Source organism: Genypterus blacodes, unplaced genomic scaffold, assembly GCF_046128005.1.
Source record: "Genypterus blacodes isolate CSIRO-AG114 ecotype Tasmania unplaced genomic scaffold, CSIRO-AGI_Gbla_v1 ptg000067l_1, whole genome shotgun sequence".
NCBI lineage: Eukaryota > Metazoa > Chordata > Actinopteri > Ophidiiformes > Ophidiidae > Genypterus > Genypterus blacodes.
Genome location: NW_027466879.1, coordinates 8,686,320 through 8,703,019, shown reverse-complemented (window position 1 = coordinate 8,703,019; position 16,700 = coordinate 8,686,320). Strand labels below are relative to the sequence as shown.

The 16,700-nt window shown below is 40.6% G+C and overlaps 1 protein-coding gene across 2 annotated transcripts in view; it reads left to right on the top strand.

Moving 5' to 3' along the window:
* Window positions 1-16,700, top strand: part of tspan4a (tetraspanin 4a) — a 90,928-nt gene that overhangs the window by 72,185 nt on the left and 2,043 nt on the right. For both annotated transcript variants that reach the window (XM_076155281.1, XM_076155279.1), the window contains 2 exons: window positions 5,780-5,881; window positions 11,253-11,384. In XM_076155281.1, coding sequence (XP_076011396.1) covers window positions 5,780-5,881; window positions 11,253-11,384 — 234 coding nt within the window. The remainder of the gene's footprint in view (window positions 1-5,779; window positions 5,882-11,252; window positions 11,385-16,700) is intronic.

Here is a 16,700-nt window from a genome sequence, read left to right as displayed (position 1 = left end):
GGTGAGTCAAGGTGAGGTAGCTGCTGTAAGTAGGACGTAAAGAAGAGCTATGGCGAGGTTGAGACCTCAAGAGACCTTATCTGGTAACCCAAAGGTGCTGGAGTCATTAAAATGAGTCATAGCCACTGTTATGTGGTCAGTGGTGGCGACAGGTAAATTTCTCTGATGCTGATACTGTTTCCAAACTGCAGGTAGACTTCCTATGACAAATATCTTTCATTCCTGTCTGATCTATGTACGTTAGCTTGTGTCATTCTGGACATGTACTGTATGTGGCTGTTGTATGTGATTGAAACAAAACCGTGTCTGATCCCGGCCAGAGGTGACTCATGGTCACTGCCATGCACCATTTCTCCTGAGAGCCAGCCGGAGCAGAGAGTCTGCCTGCGTTGTCATTGTTAATTTAAAGTCTGTCTTTTCTTTTTGCTCCCGTTTCACAGTTGTTAGACTAGATGTGGGATCTATCACTAGATTCAGTGGTACAAGGAATGGCTGGGTGAGCATTTCTATTCATACCCATCACCAGAACCTGCAGTACAGCAGACATCAGGCTGAGCAGCTTTAACTCCTGGACTCAATAAAAGGAAACCGCTTGCTGTCCTAACCTACTTAGCTTTTGAGCATTTTCCTAAAAACCATGGAGTTTTCCAATGTATAAACAAACTTACAAGTATACAGTATTACAATACCCCCGGTTATATGACATTGTAGGCCAACGTACCACAAATAAAGGCTGATGGTAAGCATGTGGGCCAATGCGTAATTGCTCCAACCTGTCCAAAGCTCATGAAGATACTCTTAAATGGCCAAAATGGAGTGCATATTGCATTAAGATACATGCCCTGCAATGGTGCTGAACAGCTTTTATTTTCCTTTATTGTCGCCTATAGACAAAACATTTAAATGTTTAGCGAAATGTAATCTAATCACAGATAAAGCTGGTTGGGGAATTGAAGGGGGTCCAGGTTGTCAAGAAGTGTGGAACAGATGTGGATATATAGATATGAAATACAAAGTTGTCTTAACCAGGCTGTCTTGCTGTGGCACTCGGCTGGCTCCAGGGCGAAGCCAGCTCACCATCCATTGAATCGTGGCGGCCAGGTTGAGATACGGCTGTGGTTGTGGCTGCGGCCACATAAGCGATAACATCTGATGCCGACAAAATGCAACTTAAAATAGCAGCAGCTTGGTCGATGCACACAGCGTTGCTTGTTTTGCCATTTTGCTTTTGAGCGGTTCAGTCATGGATATGCGAACTTCCGCTGAAAGCCCTGCCTCTCCATGACAAAGTTAGCGTTCACACACACTAGTATGTTGCACTCATTCAGCCAGGTATGAGCGCGCACACAAACAGGTATTTTTAGACACACACAATACAATAACTGCGCATTGAAAGTAAGAGCGCACATTTTCCTGCTCAAACTCATCTTCCAACCCACAGATAATGTTCTTTGCCCTTATATGACCCGCTCCCTGTCACATACATTGCAAAATCTTAATGTTACACAATAACATCTCAAAATCCCTGCTTATCGACTGCAACGTTTTAAAAATTTGAATATGAAAATGTAACATTGCTCCTCTCTGTTTAGCTGCAGAATATTCATTGTCCCATTCATTACAGGACCAAAGACAGATCTCATTACAAGTTCCAATTTTAATTCTGGAGGTCACAGCTTCAGGTCAAGGTTTTTTAGGTTCACAATTATTAATACGTCTGTCTGTGAACTCCGTAATAACATATGGCATGTGATTTTGACATTTGTATTTCATTTCATCATTCATTCAAAATACACTGCAACAGCACAGTGAGTCGTGAGAGTGTGGTATTATGCCCTTGAAAAAAATTGACCCTGGTTCAAACTGTGTCAGAGTCCAGGGAGTCTAATGTGGGCTCTGGATAAAATTACAATAAGGTATTTGCAGGAAATGAGCACTTGCCCATAAGTGTAGCGCAAAATATGAGAGGATAAGATGACTAAATCACATATATCTGAAAATGACTGAAACCTTATATCCAAACATCTAATTCAACCTTGAATTGAGATGATCCTACTGTATAAAACCTTACATCCTGACTTTAGACAGAGGATAGACAGACACATTCAAAACGCAATGCAGCAATGTTGAAATTCTCCTTTTTTTGGAATCACTGATTCCTAATCAGATCTTCAGAGCGGAAGGATTGAACGTGTTATGGTGTTGGGCATCCGTTAGTATGAAAGGATGTGTTGACAGGAACTCAACAGGGAACACGTTCACAGATCTTTAGTGCTTTTATCAACTTTAGAACAGGTCTACTGCAGTCTTCCTCTGGCATTTGTGGCACAAGTAATGGATACACACAGTTTGGAGTGGGTGTGTAAATTGATGTATTTTCCCTCATTATTTCCCTGCTTTTGAAATGTCTTTCTTGTGTATCTTTCAAATATAATACCGTTTCACCTGAGCCATCACATGGAAAGATTCCTTTGTTTGCTTTGTATCCTGCTACCGCTTTCTTCTATGGTGCCCACAAGCCTTGAGATGACTTCATATGCCCTACAGTATACTTGCTTTTATATATTTTGCCCTTTGCCTTCTCTATTTTTCTTTTATACACTCTACTCACATTTAAAAAAAAAAAAGAACTACACTCCTCCTCTCCTTTTCTCGCCTCTCCTCTCCTCTCCATACATCTAATCTCTTATCCCTCTTTGTATCTAACGCTATATAAATAATTGATGGCCCATCTTCATCTCGCTGGGTGTAGTTAAAGGGCGACTGAAGTCCTGAGGACAACATCAATACTAAGCTAAAAGTAAAGCCCTGGCTCATGCAGCTCTCATTGCGGTGCTTTCACAGGAGTCACCTTTACTAACAACCTACTTTGTTTTTTCCTGTTGCAAAACCTCTACAGACCTGGGGCTTTATCATTCCCCTCTAATGTGATATATCTGCTCTCCGTGCTGGATTCTCACATTGGCTTTGAGAAAGCTGACACGTTGTCCTATTCTGATATGATACAGTGTAGCTCCGTTCTGCTTTAAGAAAATGCTCCCTGTCCGACGTCCAGTTTTGATCCAGCAATGTGAAAGGGATCCCCTCTATGATACCATAAAGTAATAGAAATAGGAATGGCTGTGCATAGTGTGAAAGTGTGAAAGTCGAAAGAAGTAGCGCCTTTTAAATGGTGCCGTTTGGTTACTGCTTCTCCCTTAACAGGGATAAATAGTTATTTGGAGTTCAAGCTTCAGATTTATTGTCATCAGTGCTCTCGTAAGAGCTTTGCCAGCATGAGGAGCAGGCAAGACCTGTTTCTTGACTCCCTGCATCGTATGGCATTAATTGTTGTTTCCCTCATAATTTATTTGTGCATATGCTGGATTTGTGCCTCAGCAATACAAGAGAACAAAACTGAAGGCAAATAATCAGTTTTCACCTGCAGATTCACCTGCAAAAACAGTTACTGTTGCTATAAGAAGTAGAAATCCAAAGACTGGTTCTGGATCTGGTTTTCCATTGATAAAAACGAGAAAGAAAGAAAATCAAGGACGTGAGGGGCCCTTACGCTTTGTGCTGGATGTTGACAAGGGATTCAATATGTAACCTGTTAATAATTTTAAGAATCTCCCGTTTACATTCATGGAAAGGTTGTTCTCTGTTGGGGGAAAAATATTCTACTTTTCTGGTACAGTGTATTTACTATATAATGCATCAACAGGCAACTCGTGTTCAATCTAACGCACAATTGTGACAGTGGTCTTATTTACATTCAACAATGCAAAAATTCCCTCCATACAACTGTTAGCACAATTGAACAGGTAGACAAGTGGATGTGTATGCGTGCGTTCCTGTCATAATCTGTTAGATCTGATTTTTTTGTCAGTAAGTCTGCTCCGTGTCATTTTTTCTATTATCTGTTCCGATCCTCCGATGGTTTTGAAATCTTTTTATCTCTGGCAGTCGAAGTGATATCTGCTCTGATGTTAGGAAATGACACAAAGAACACAACACAGGGCTAGTGGTACATTTTACCTCTCAAATGCTTAGTAATGCAAATCAAAGTGATATTAAATGTTACTTTAGCAGATTTGAGGATAGAACAATGAAAACACAGCAGCTGGCGTGTGTTTGTGTGCTCTGTGTGTGGCTTACATACAGTTAGTGTGTGCAGCCCGGCGTATAATACACTGTATACACCAGAGGTCATCAGCAAATCCAGGCACAAATTTCTAAATGGTATTTGGCTAAATTAAATTGGTAAGACAAATCTAATTTTACATCTAAAAAGAAGAGGTTAATAACATTCCCCTGGAGAGCTTTACTGCAGTGTGTCATTTTTAAAACCCATTTTAACACAATTGGCCATATACATTAATTTTACACACTTATTCACTCACATATTTTTGTTTGTTTGCTTACATGTATGTCTGCATGTAAGTGTACAGTTCCCAAATCATTACTTTTTGTGTTAGAAGACAAGGTAGAAATGAAGGTTTCATGTTTGTGTCCGAGGTGGACTGACCGCACCGGCTGCTTTAGCCTGCAGTCTCAGACAGAGCGAGATCAGTGCAGATCAATGGGATTGACCGTGAACACATGTAGACAAGGATAAGCAGCTGTGTGTGTTTGTTTTGCGGTTCTGATTGCTCTGGGGTGTTCACGCTGTATTTTACATTTGACCATGACTCTGGCAGTGTCCTTGTGTAGTTTGTTTACATTTTTCAAGTATTTAGTTAAAATCTTCTATATTTAAGAGCATTATATGCCAAACCGAGGGCTCCATTATTCATGCATGAGTCTGTTTCTAGAGTGTGACTCAATCTCCTGAATCCAAAGAAAAAGAGAGAGAGAGCCTATGTGGGAAAATTACTCCTGTATAACAAGTTTAATTAAAGCACATTTTGTTCATAGATTTACTGTCATCTTAGTCTCTCTCATGTAGTTAAATAAAGAAGATTTTAAGAAAAAACCTTGGCAATAAAATGTGTTTTTGGGTTATTCCATGTCACCTCCTTTAGAATCCCTTTCAGGGTTTCTTGTAATCTTATGCCTTCTCTCACAGAAATAATATAATCACACCAAACCCACGATGACATGAAGTAGTATCTGTTGTATTTAATCAATTTAACAAAGACTGCTCTGAGCAATAACAATGATACTTATATCAAATTCCTGATATTGTATTTATGGTTGCCCCCGATAATAGAATACCAAACCCACATGGATCCACACGTAGTTTATTGGCCAGCTGTGGCCTGTTGCCTAGCAATGTGGTGAAGTCAAAGTGTAAAGTCAAAGTCTATCTGATTCCCACTCCTTTATGTTAAGTCAATCAACTTGAACTTCTGCTTTCGTTTGCAATTTGTTTATCTTCAAAATATTAGCAAATAGTTGAAGATATGAGCTAAATAAGTCCATTCTGTGTTTTTCTCAACCATTTGTGTAGGGGCTTTGTAAACCTCATGAAGCCTTGTGTTTGACTCTTAGACCAGATTTTGTTCTTATTTCTTACAGATCACCCCTCAGGCTGCTGGGAGCTGGGTGCACTGAGACTCACCTTTTTTTTCACCCCTCAGTTACAAATTGCATTGTGCTTGCCTGACAAAAAATGATAAATGAGAAGACAGAAACTCTCCAGAGCTGAAATAAGCTGCTCCCAAATATTACATGCTGGAAAAAAAAGCCCCTTCACTGACAGCTCACTCAACTTCTCACTTCTAGCACAGGAATGCTTATCTCTGTTTTTTTTTTTTTTTTACTCCATCACATCTGATTTTCCTGTGTGTTTTCTCAGATCGATCATTACGCCCAGAGGGATCTCAAAAAAGGACTCCAGCTCTTCGGCACAGAGGGCAACGTGGGTCTGACCAACGCCTGGATGATCGTACAAACTGATGTAAGATTGCAACAACACAACCTGTTCGATTAAATGTGATGCCATCTTGTCACAAGCTGAAATACTCAACGCTTTGACTGCACTGTAGCAGCAATAGTGGCTACAATCAGAGAGGTATTCATGTATCACTACGATCACACTCAATTAAAAAGTGGGTAAGTCTGCAAGGAATATCTGATGCTACATTTCTCAATTTCAATTAAAGTTGTTTGTGTAGTCAGACCCACCTGTTCTGGGCTACGTCTCAGGAGGTGTCACAACATTTTAACAGTTATAACAAACACTGTAGTAGCTCTTAATGTTTTTTCTGTTTTAAGCGGTGCAGTAAAATACTGTCAGAAACATAACGGAAGTGATAATGCATCAGCAGAGGGTGATTAATATGGAATGAATTAATTTTATCTCACTGAGGGGGAAGAATTCCATGATAATCACACACTGACAATACATTACCACCGCTAATTACATCTGCTTCCCAAAGAAACCAATCATTTCACAACATACTCTTAACAACATATTTATTTTGAGTGAACATTTTGAATAACGAGCCTGCTTACAAGCTTCTGACGAGAAAGACAAGCCCCACTGTGTGCTACGTTTAAACAGGGGCTTGCTAGCTTAGCTTCAAACTTAGCATGGTAAGAGAAAGATGGCACTGGCTGGAAATGCTGTTCACTGCCCAGCCCGAGTCAACAAGCACATTTGTAGAAGCTGGATATGGCTTTATTTATTTAGATATAAGAGACGTGATGCTGATAACATGTAGTGGTTATTAAGTTCCATGTTTATGTAGTAGCTTTCAACAGCTTCTCTCTTCGCCTCAACCGCACCGATCCTGCCTCATTATTAGCAAGTCTCTCTCTCTTCTCTCTCCTTAATGTCACCATTGACCAATCAGAATTTAGCATTTCAGACAGCTGTATAAAAATGCAAATGCAATGCAAATATAAACACCATTACAGGCTGTCTGAGGTCATCTTTGTTTCCAGTTCTCATTTTCGTGTGGTGTCTTTCTATTATTTACAATTCATAACAAAGAAACCCAAATGTGAAAAATGTAGGTTAGGGATGATGGAGCACAGGGACTGGATGTTTTTGGTGTTGGTGGTGAATGCATTCAGAAGACCACAAATGATGGATTGAAGACTTCAGGGCTGTTCGGGCTTGTTTCAGATAACAGATCCAGTGTTATGGCCTCTAGTTATGTTCCATTAGTAAATATGTCAGACATGCTGGCTGTTCTGCTCTGGTCTCTGTCTGTATGAATGAATGAGTCTGCTGGCTGGAAGGCAAATTGTGTCAGTGTGTGTGAGTGTGATATCTGAAAGGCATAAATGATTTTCTTTGGCAACACGAAGTAATGTGTTGCGATGCAAATAGCAAATATGTGTGTGTGTGTGTGTGTGTGTATGTGTGTGTGTGTGTGTGTGTGTGTGTGTGTGTGTTTGTTGGGGTGGCATTTTATTGTGGGCGTTTGGGTGTTCACTGCACAATCCAAATGTAAACAAAGGCATCGCCCCACCACCATAAATGAAAAATTGATACCTGCTGTCACAAAGTGATTGACATTTATTCTTATAAAAAGGTTATTAAAATACAACTAGATATTTTTGTTGCAGTTCAGGATTTGTATACTGCCACAGCAGGCCTCTACTTACAATCATTTAAACAGATTTTCTTTAATTTACCATTCAAACTCTTCAGTAATGTTTTTGCATAAATCTCTAGTCTGCTTTCCTCTTTAACTCAGTTTAACCTTAAGCTCAGTTCAACCTCTTTTTCAGTCTTCAGTTTATTTTTCTTGTCTTAGTTTTTGCTCTCTTCTAGAACTTTTACTATTAACAATTTGTATTCTATTATTTTGCTGACATTTTACTTTTTCATATACTTATTTTTGTTTTGCCAAGCTACGCACTGTATTTTTAACTTAAAGTTTTGTTTTGTTGAACTTGAAGTTTTGTTTGGCCTGCGACAGTATTTTTCATAGTTACTAAATGGAATAATTTCAGACCAGCAGTGAAAAATCCAATAAAAACCTAGAAATCATCTTTGCTGGATCAAGAGAGAGAGAGAGAGAGAGAGAGAGAGAGAGAGAGAGAGAGAGAGAGAGAGAGAGAGAGAGAGAGAGAGAGAGAGAGAGAGAGAGAGAGAGAGAGAGAGAGAGAGAGAGAGAGAGAGAGAGAGAGAGAGAGAGAGAGAGAGAGATATCTGCTGATCCCCCCTTCACCAGCTGCCTGGTAGTCAGATGACAACCTTCAGCAACACAGGTTCTGAGATCAACTGCATGAAATTCCTCCAGGAATGATTTCAAGAGTGGGTGTCACTTTTGAAGTATTCCTTTCTTTGATTGTCCTCACCTGTTCACCATTGCATTTTCCTGTCACTAACTGTCTCCAGAACAATGGACTGAGCTTTCATTGCCACTAGATGAGCTTTTACTGTAAGATGCAATTAACAGTGTCTTCTGGGAGCAGGTAGGTGCTTGGAAAAATCAATTCTGTGCTGAAAGTTGCCTTAAACCAATGTGTTTTAGGTGTGAAAATGTAAAAATCTGTCTTTTTTTGTATGGCCCAAAATACAAGTTGTGCCTTTCAGTGCAAACAAGAGCAGGGTTTCCAAAATAATATTGCAAAGAATATCTTACCTTATTGTTTCTACCTGTGTGATTGTCCTCACCTGTTCCCCATTGTCATTAGTCCTGTGTGTCTTTCCCTCAGCCTTTGCTCCTGATTTTGTTCCTGATTTTGCTCTTGCTTTGTTCCTGGTCTTGCTCCTGCTTCTGTTCCTGGTTCTTCCCTGTTTTCTGTGCTCCTCTGTGCTCCCTTTTGTTTCTCGTTACTTTGTGTTCTGTTTGCTCCCGTGTTCCCCCTCGTTCTTGTCTCCAGTTTTGTGTTTTCTGTCTGTTTACTTAGCCGCTCAGTTTGTGTAGATTTCTGTTTTCCCAATGTTCCCTGAGCGTCATGCAGATGTATTTTGAATTTCCCCATTTTCCAGAAGCTGTATGCTTGAATTTGACTTGCCCCATTTGTGTCCTGCGGCCAGTTACATGTTGAAGTTTCTCTGTTATGTATGTCCTGTAGATTGTTTTCGATTATTAACGTCTCCATTTTCGTCATCTCAGTGTCGCCCTGCACTTTGAGCCCTTCCCCTCCTCCTTGCACTCGATCTGGTTCAGTTTCTCTCTCTCTAGTGCCAGATCGTAATAGAATTGAAAGGCACCTCTCATTCTGGCACGTCTGTCTCCTCACCCACCTTCAGGCACAGCTGAGTTGCTGAATGCATAATCACCCATGTCCCTAGAGCACAAGTTGACCCTGAATATTATTAATGGTCATTTGACTGGAGCATAACACGATCTCCATACATCAAAAGATGCAATAAAGACGCATGGGAAAGTGAGTGACTGCCAAAATGTAAATCAGCCTAATGTAATTGAGTAAAAATGAACCACCACACTGAGTACTTTTTTCACAATAAACTTTGAACTGCTGCTTCGAATGCTCTCTGGGTTTAAGAATTCCGCTTCACCTCATGACAGATTGCAAATGTAATCCATTGGTTCAGTGAGTTGAAAATGAACTCACAATCCCAGATTCTGTGACAGACATTGGACCAGATGGCATAATTCCTGAGGAAGCGGACGGAACACCACACATCAGAGGCACCTCATCTTTTTCACACGGTATTGTAATGAATTGAATCTTGCTGAAAAATGAACTGTGGCTGAAGTCCGTATTAAAATCTATAGCAATCACAAAGTGTGGTTTTAGAAAAAAAAATGTTTTGAGACAACTGAGATGTTTGAATTAAAAGGAGCTGGGTCTCAATTCAGTAAAGTCAGAATTATTTCAGCCATTCGGAAAGTATTCATTACGTTGGCAGGTGAATCTGTTTTTTTAAGGTAAATTATTTAATCTTGTAAGATATTGAGGTACTGTCACAGTGCAAGCCTCAGCATTGCCTCATAGGGGGTCTCCCTGACCGGGCACAGGAGGGGGCTTTCCATCGACACAGTAGACACTTCACATGTGAGAATCAGTATTCAACCTCAAAAACTCCTATTCCAAGCTCTCGGCCCCCCGAATGGGATAAGAAATCAGTAAAGGCCTGTCTGAGGAACACGATGGAAACTCACATCACACGCTATCAAATGACTGAAAGGCCATGAACACATGATCCCAAAGAGCAACAGCAGACTTGTGAGCCCACGGAAAACCAAACATGATTCTTGAACAGGATGTGTGATAAAATGATGACTGTACATCCATATCTATTACAAGCATTTCCCACTCAAGGCATCAACTATTCAGTTCAAGAAGCAATGGACAGTCAATAAACCTCTGTGCTGCAATGGGACAACATCCAAAGACTGCCAGTACCATTATATAATATCTGTTGTATTATATCACTGCTAACTCCATGGTGTGTGTAATTTCTGTACCATTTAGGTGTGTGTATGTGCATGTTTCAACATTAACCGGAAGATATGCACATGGCAGATATTCACATGTCAGATATTCAATCACTTTGTTTTATTTCACTTGTGAATTAATTGCACCTTGTAACAATATTCATGCTGTATAATCCTGATCGAATGTCGTTTTACAAAAAACAGACAGTGAGAAAGTCATAATACTGGGGGTGTGAAAGAGAACCATTTGATCACAAGACTTTGCTAATCAATCAAGCCCTCCTAGCCTAAAGTGTAACTTGGTAATTAGCCGAACCATGTGAGCTGTTAAACAGTTTAAAAGTCACACATTTTCACCTTTGCAGCACTCAGAGCTACAACAAGCTCCTCTCCTGTCTGGGCACGCAACTATAGTATCTTTCATCATGGCTTACCTCGTATTTCCAAATTTAGATCCAATTGGCATAATCCTCAAACTAGACCTAAGCTCTTTACCTGCTGCTCTCTGATAACAAAATATGTTTTGGGTTCACAATTATTTAACCAGCCTTTCAAGTATATGCCAAATTCCTGGTCACTCTTAGTCCATCTTCACTCTATTTGTATAGTGTATGTGTCCCTGCAGTCATACTGTGTTGTTTTGTGTGTTGTTAGTTGGATTCGTTAGTTAGTAAGTTAGTAGATGTAGGGTCTAGTGTGCGTGAAACAATATTTACTTAAATTTAAGGTGAAGTAGTTGTGTGATTTGTGGTCACATCTTTGGTCCCTTTGAAAAAAATCCTCTGATGTTTTCAACTAAACACCCTGAGATGGCCACAATGGGAAGCTTCTCATTCCAGGTTACTTTTGTCAATCATTTACCTAGATGTATTATTTCCATTTCCTGAAGAAATTATTCATGATTGAGCTACTTTTTACTTATACCTCCTCAGTGCATCCTTTTGTCTTCCTCTGTTGCAGTTTCGCTGCTGTGGTGTGACCAACCACACAGACTGGTTCGAAGTCTATAACACCAGCCGTGTGCCCGACTCCTGCTGCCTGGAGTACAGTGACAACTGTGGCCTGGACAACCCGGGAACATGGTGGACAGCGGTAAGACACATTCTGAAAAACCTACACAAAGGTGCAAATTATACTGTGGTGGATAATTAGTGTCAGAATTTCAATTTACACCATGACTGTACATGTATACCAGACAGATCAGTATATGTGGTTACATCAGCGAGCATGACATAATGCAGTTATACACGTTTGGTCTCCATTGGATACAACATAACTTTAAACAAAACCACAAGATCATTTCTGTGATTGAATGCAATTTTCACATAAACTCTAATTTGCTAAAAGTCGCTAAATGTCTATGAAGGGAAGTAATCTGGTTACTGATGATCCAGGCAAAACAGGGGGCTGTGAAACATATCAAGAGTTTGCAAATGGACTTTGCACCAGTAATGTGAATAGCAGGAAACAAAATGGTTGCTGTTATTCAGCTGTGATATGGATGAAGTGACATAGCTGATGTAGATGTGGAAGTTTTTGCAGAGAAACAGTGTATTTGGAATGCCAGAATCTAATATTTAAAACTGTTATGCAGGGCAACAATGGAGGAGGAACACCCAAAGAAGTCCCACAATACATGATCAGTGTTTCAGCTGAACACATATTCTGTTTTAGGGCACAGCTATTGTCCTTTTTCATTTATTAATGAACGATAATCATCCATAATATGTAGAGTGAGTGCAGAACCTGCCACAAGATCAAATGAATCAGCCACTTAATGTGTTTACTGGATTCATTCCTAAGAGCCCCACACTTCAAACAATTAAATTATAAATGGTTCATTCATTTTTTTTGTAATCCTGCTCACAAACAAAGTAAAACACTCCTTGGTGGAGGGAATAATCGAAGCATGTAGACATGATTGAATGTTAAAATAGATCCAGATGGATAAAGGAATGCATAATAGCCTTTGAGTTTCATCTGAACCTTCAGTGGAACATTCTTCTGTGTGCACAGAAATAACTTGAAATAAAGATAAATCAAACCATGGTTCAGTGGTTTGCACCTGCCAGGTAGTGTGAATGTGCCTTGGTGTTTTTCTTGTTCCCTCCTCGTGTGTTAATGAGTGTGTCTGTATGTGTTAAGGCTCTTGTAGACTGTGTGGTTTCGGGCTGTGGCAAACAAAAATGGCCAGTGGCGAGAGGATCCTGATGAAATCTTTGACAATCAATCTAAAACAGTGGCCTGAGATCGCAGCATGAAAGACATCCACCATCAGCCAATTTAGCTCTCATTTAGCTGACATTCACTATTGAAACAATTCTACATACATACACACTCTTTAAATCTAATTTCACTAGCACACATAAGTCATTTCAGTACCATATCCAGGTACGAGCAATTTCACTAGCACACAGAGGCTAACTTCAGTTAGCCAAAAGGCGGAATGAAAAAGCCCAACATTTTTTGTGTTTGACATTCAAGGTGAACCGTCTGTGTTTTGATTTGATCTGCAATTTTGAGGCTTTTATTGTAAAAGCAGGAGCGAGGTTTTTGCAAATTAGGTTGATCAAAACGATCGTGAAGATCTCACACACTCAGGGATTGGCCTCATGATAGATAACAAACTACATCATTTTGAGTATCTTGTTTGGCTCTGTAAACCACCAAATTCACCAAACGGTAGCATGGAGGTGATGCTGTGATCTGAAGTTGTGTGTGCTCACAAATGGTTACTTTGTTTGCCACCTTATTGACTCTCCCTGTGTTGTCTCGGCATTTGAGCCGGCCGTGACAGGTTGGAACCTGTTCAACCCATGCTTTTAACACACCATACTGTCTATTTAACGTTATGTCGAATCCTTTTGTTTTGTTAATATATCAAGCTTTTGGGCAAATCCCAAAAGTGATCATACGGCAGATGACTCTTCATCTTTAAATATGAAGCACTTGCTCTAATGGTGCGAAGCGCTATTTAATGTGTCCATTTAACACTGGAGAGGCCAGACTGTGGTCAAACTGAAGCTCCTTTCAAATTCATTACTGAGAGATGAAACCTTTAAAATGGTCCTTCATTAGTTTTCCTTTACCAGTCTCTGTACAAATCATGGAACAATTTCTCAAAATTATGCTTATTCCTCACCCTCAGGTGACAGCGTGCTGCCTTCTCTTAGACCTCTAAATTCCATTAGTGTGATGGACATTTTGACAACAAATTAATCTGCCGTGTTTCATATTCATTCATATGCCCTTCAAATCCTATGACCAATAATAGCAGTCACTACCAATCATAATTTGTTCATGTAAATCTGAAATAATTTATATTTATATCAATGTCTTTGGAATTATATGTATGTTTCTGCAATGCCCATAAAACTGCACGTCAGTGAAACTGATTCAGAATAGCAATGTAACCGTTGAGCACAGTGTGTTCTCTACAGAGCACCAAACAAAGATGAACCAGTGAGGGCATACAAGGCTGCTGCTGAGTTTATCCTGCAAGTCTTTCAAGTGTTTCTTCTTGCAGATGGAGGGCGCCGAACTCTGCACATTAGTTTTGTTTGAATTGCTGGATAATGAATAGGTCTTCATATTCTTGTGGTACTTGTCACTTGGAACTAAGTGTTCATGAACCCAGTAAGGATGTGTAATAATGTTTTCTCCACATTAAAAATCCCTGCAACCTCTCTATTGACCCACACTGTCACACAGCAAGCTGGAATGAATGCTGAACACAATGAGAGGCTGATCCCACACTCACACACACACGGTTTGAAGCCCTAGAAATGAAGCATTCATTTAGTTAAGCACATAAACTGGTGAGGGGTGGCAAGTGCATGAGTCCTTTGGCATGTGTATTAAATATTCTGTCTTATTTAAGACATCATTCAATGGGAAAGTTTTAGCTTAACTGAGTAATCGTTCTGCAAACATTCCTTCTACCATTCTGCTCAAATTAGATTAAAATGAGCCATGGCACATTTGTGAGCCTTCCAACGCCTGTCAACAAACCTACATAATTCAACGCCTGACTAACTTGACCTGGTTTTAGTTTCAGAAACTATTCTCTGCCTGCTGAGTGAACAGTGCAGTCATATTGTCATACAATGCACTGGTTATAATGTGAACAGGGGGAGTTTGCAGCCACCAGCTGAGAAGTTTGAAAGGTAATTAAGAGCAGTTTGGTGATTTGTGTGAATATGATTGGTTGTTAAGCTGCTGGTCAGGAAAAATGTGTCAAACCTCAATGGATATTTGGAATCTTAACACAGTTTGACCTCCTGTCATTAAAATGAAATCTGTGTTTCCTGGATATGGGATATTTACACCTTGCATGAAAAGCTTTCTCATTGATAGGATCAGATCTCAGCAGGTGGGCCATTGTGTTATTGTGTTATGTAATGTCTGTGATCCTTCATGTTCCATGGAAGAGTGATGACATGCAGGCTTTCACTGTCCGTGCTGCATGTCCCAGCTGTACAGATGGTACTTGCACCTGGCCGTCTACTGAGACCCAGACACAACATGAGCCAGAACACATCATTATGAAAACACAAATACAAGGGGGGGTTTATGCATTGTGGAGTAACTGGTTTGAAATAAAGTAAGTGTGTGTTGGCCTGTATGTGTATTTTGTATTGTATTGTAATAATTGATATGAAATCGATACTTGTGGTCTTTTTTAGTTTTACAGGGCTCTGTACTGAAAGTCAAAGAGTACACATCTGCATCTATACATACACATCCAACTAGATCCAACAAACTCATTTTAGTCCAGGAGGTTGTAGTTGTTTATCACTTTGATTAATAACAGAGCTTATCCTACGTTTTGCTTACTGCATAATTTGTCATATTGAACCAAGCAAGAATTATCTCACCTGGTGTTAGGAAAGCATATATTTGGTTGCTTGATGTTTCAGGCTGCAATAAAATGCAGCATAAATTGTGCAGACACAGCCCTTTGATATACGAGGGTTTAGGACTATCTGTTATGATGACATCGGATGCTTTTTAAGTCGGACCCAAAATGTGGACACAGTAATGCTAGGAGGAACGTGCAGTTGAAATCCAGAGATTTAATTCTGGCAAGGCAACACTGGAACAGAACCAAAGCGCCGACGGGCAGAGAGCGAAGTGCTGGGGGGGTGGGGCAGGAGCTGGAGCTGCTAACAGGAACACGGATGCAGAGGGCCAGCTGGAGGCTGGGGAGACGATGTCGCCTGTGTGCTGACAGAGCAGAAGCTAGAGTGTTGAATGTGGAGATCCCCAGTGCACGTCAGGATGAGACAATATCACACACAACGTTAGAGTCAATTAAGGAGATGGAACAATCTGGCAAAGAATGGCTGGATGATAGGCTAATGGTTGACAGGTGTGTGGATGAGATGGCGGGAAAAGGGACCAGGTAACCACGCCCAGACAGGAACAACAAGAGAGAGAGAGACCCAGACAGGAGCCCGAGGGGGAGGGGAAACATACACATGGCAGGGAGCATAGACATAGACCCGCATGTAGACATAGATGCCCCCCCCGCCATCAATGATCTGGCCGGGAGGAGGGGGTGTGGTCAGTGTGCATAGTGGACTGGTGGCCAAGGGCTTCGACTGGGAGAAATTGAAAGCAGGGTGAATACTCAAGGACGGTGTCAGCTTGAACTTCATAACAGAGGGATTAATGATGCTGTCCACGATAAACAGGTCAAGAAAAGTCGCAGTCTCTAGAGCTGAGGGAAGTTTAGGCAAAGCAACAAAATGCACAGACTTGGAGAAGCGGTAAACTATGGTGACAATAACAGTATTACCTTCACATGGAGGCAGACCTGTGACGAAGTCAAAGGATGACTGGGCAGGATTAGACCCATGGGAGGACGGTGAGAGGACTTCTTCCTGGCACAAGCTGTACACGCTGATACAAATGCAAATGGAGTAACGAGGAGTGCGAGTGATTCCAGGATGGCAAGCAAAACGGAAAGTGTGTGCCCAGTGCAGAACCTGGAAACGGACAGTATCAGGGACAAAGGCATTTAAGAGGACCAATATCTGGATCCGGTTGTGCCTTAGGGACTGCTCCTTTCACCTCCCAGGTCACTGCTGCCACAACCTGGGAAGGTGGTAGGATGAGGTCAGGAACTGGGGCATCAGTATCAGAGGGGAAGTGGTGAGACAGAGCAGGCAGGTGTTGGACCTTTCAGTTGCGTGTATTCAACCAAAATCAGCGTGATTTACTTTGACTGCACACAGCTGAATTCAACTTCAGCTCTAGTTTAAAAAAAGCAATTAGTGTGTCATATTTGAGGGGAATACTCCAATCAATAATTACTTAATTAAGATCAATTTGTAGAGTTAAGTTTTCACAAAAGACATTGATGATCCATGTTTAAGTATATTCAATGCCTAAAAATGTAACAGT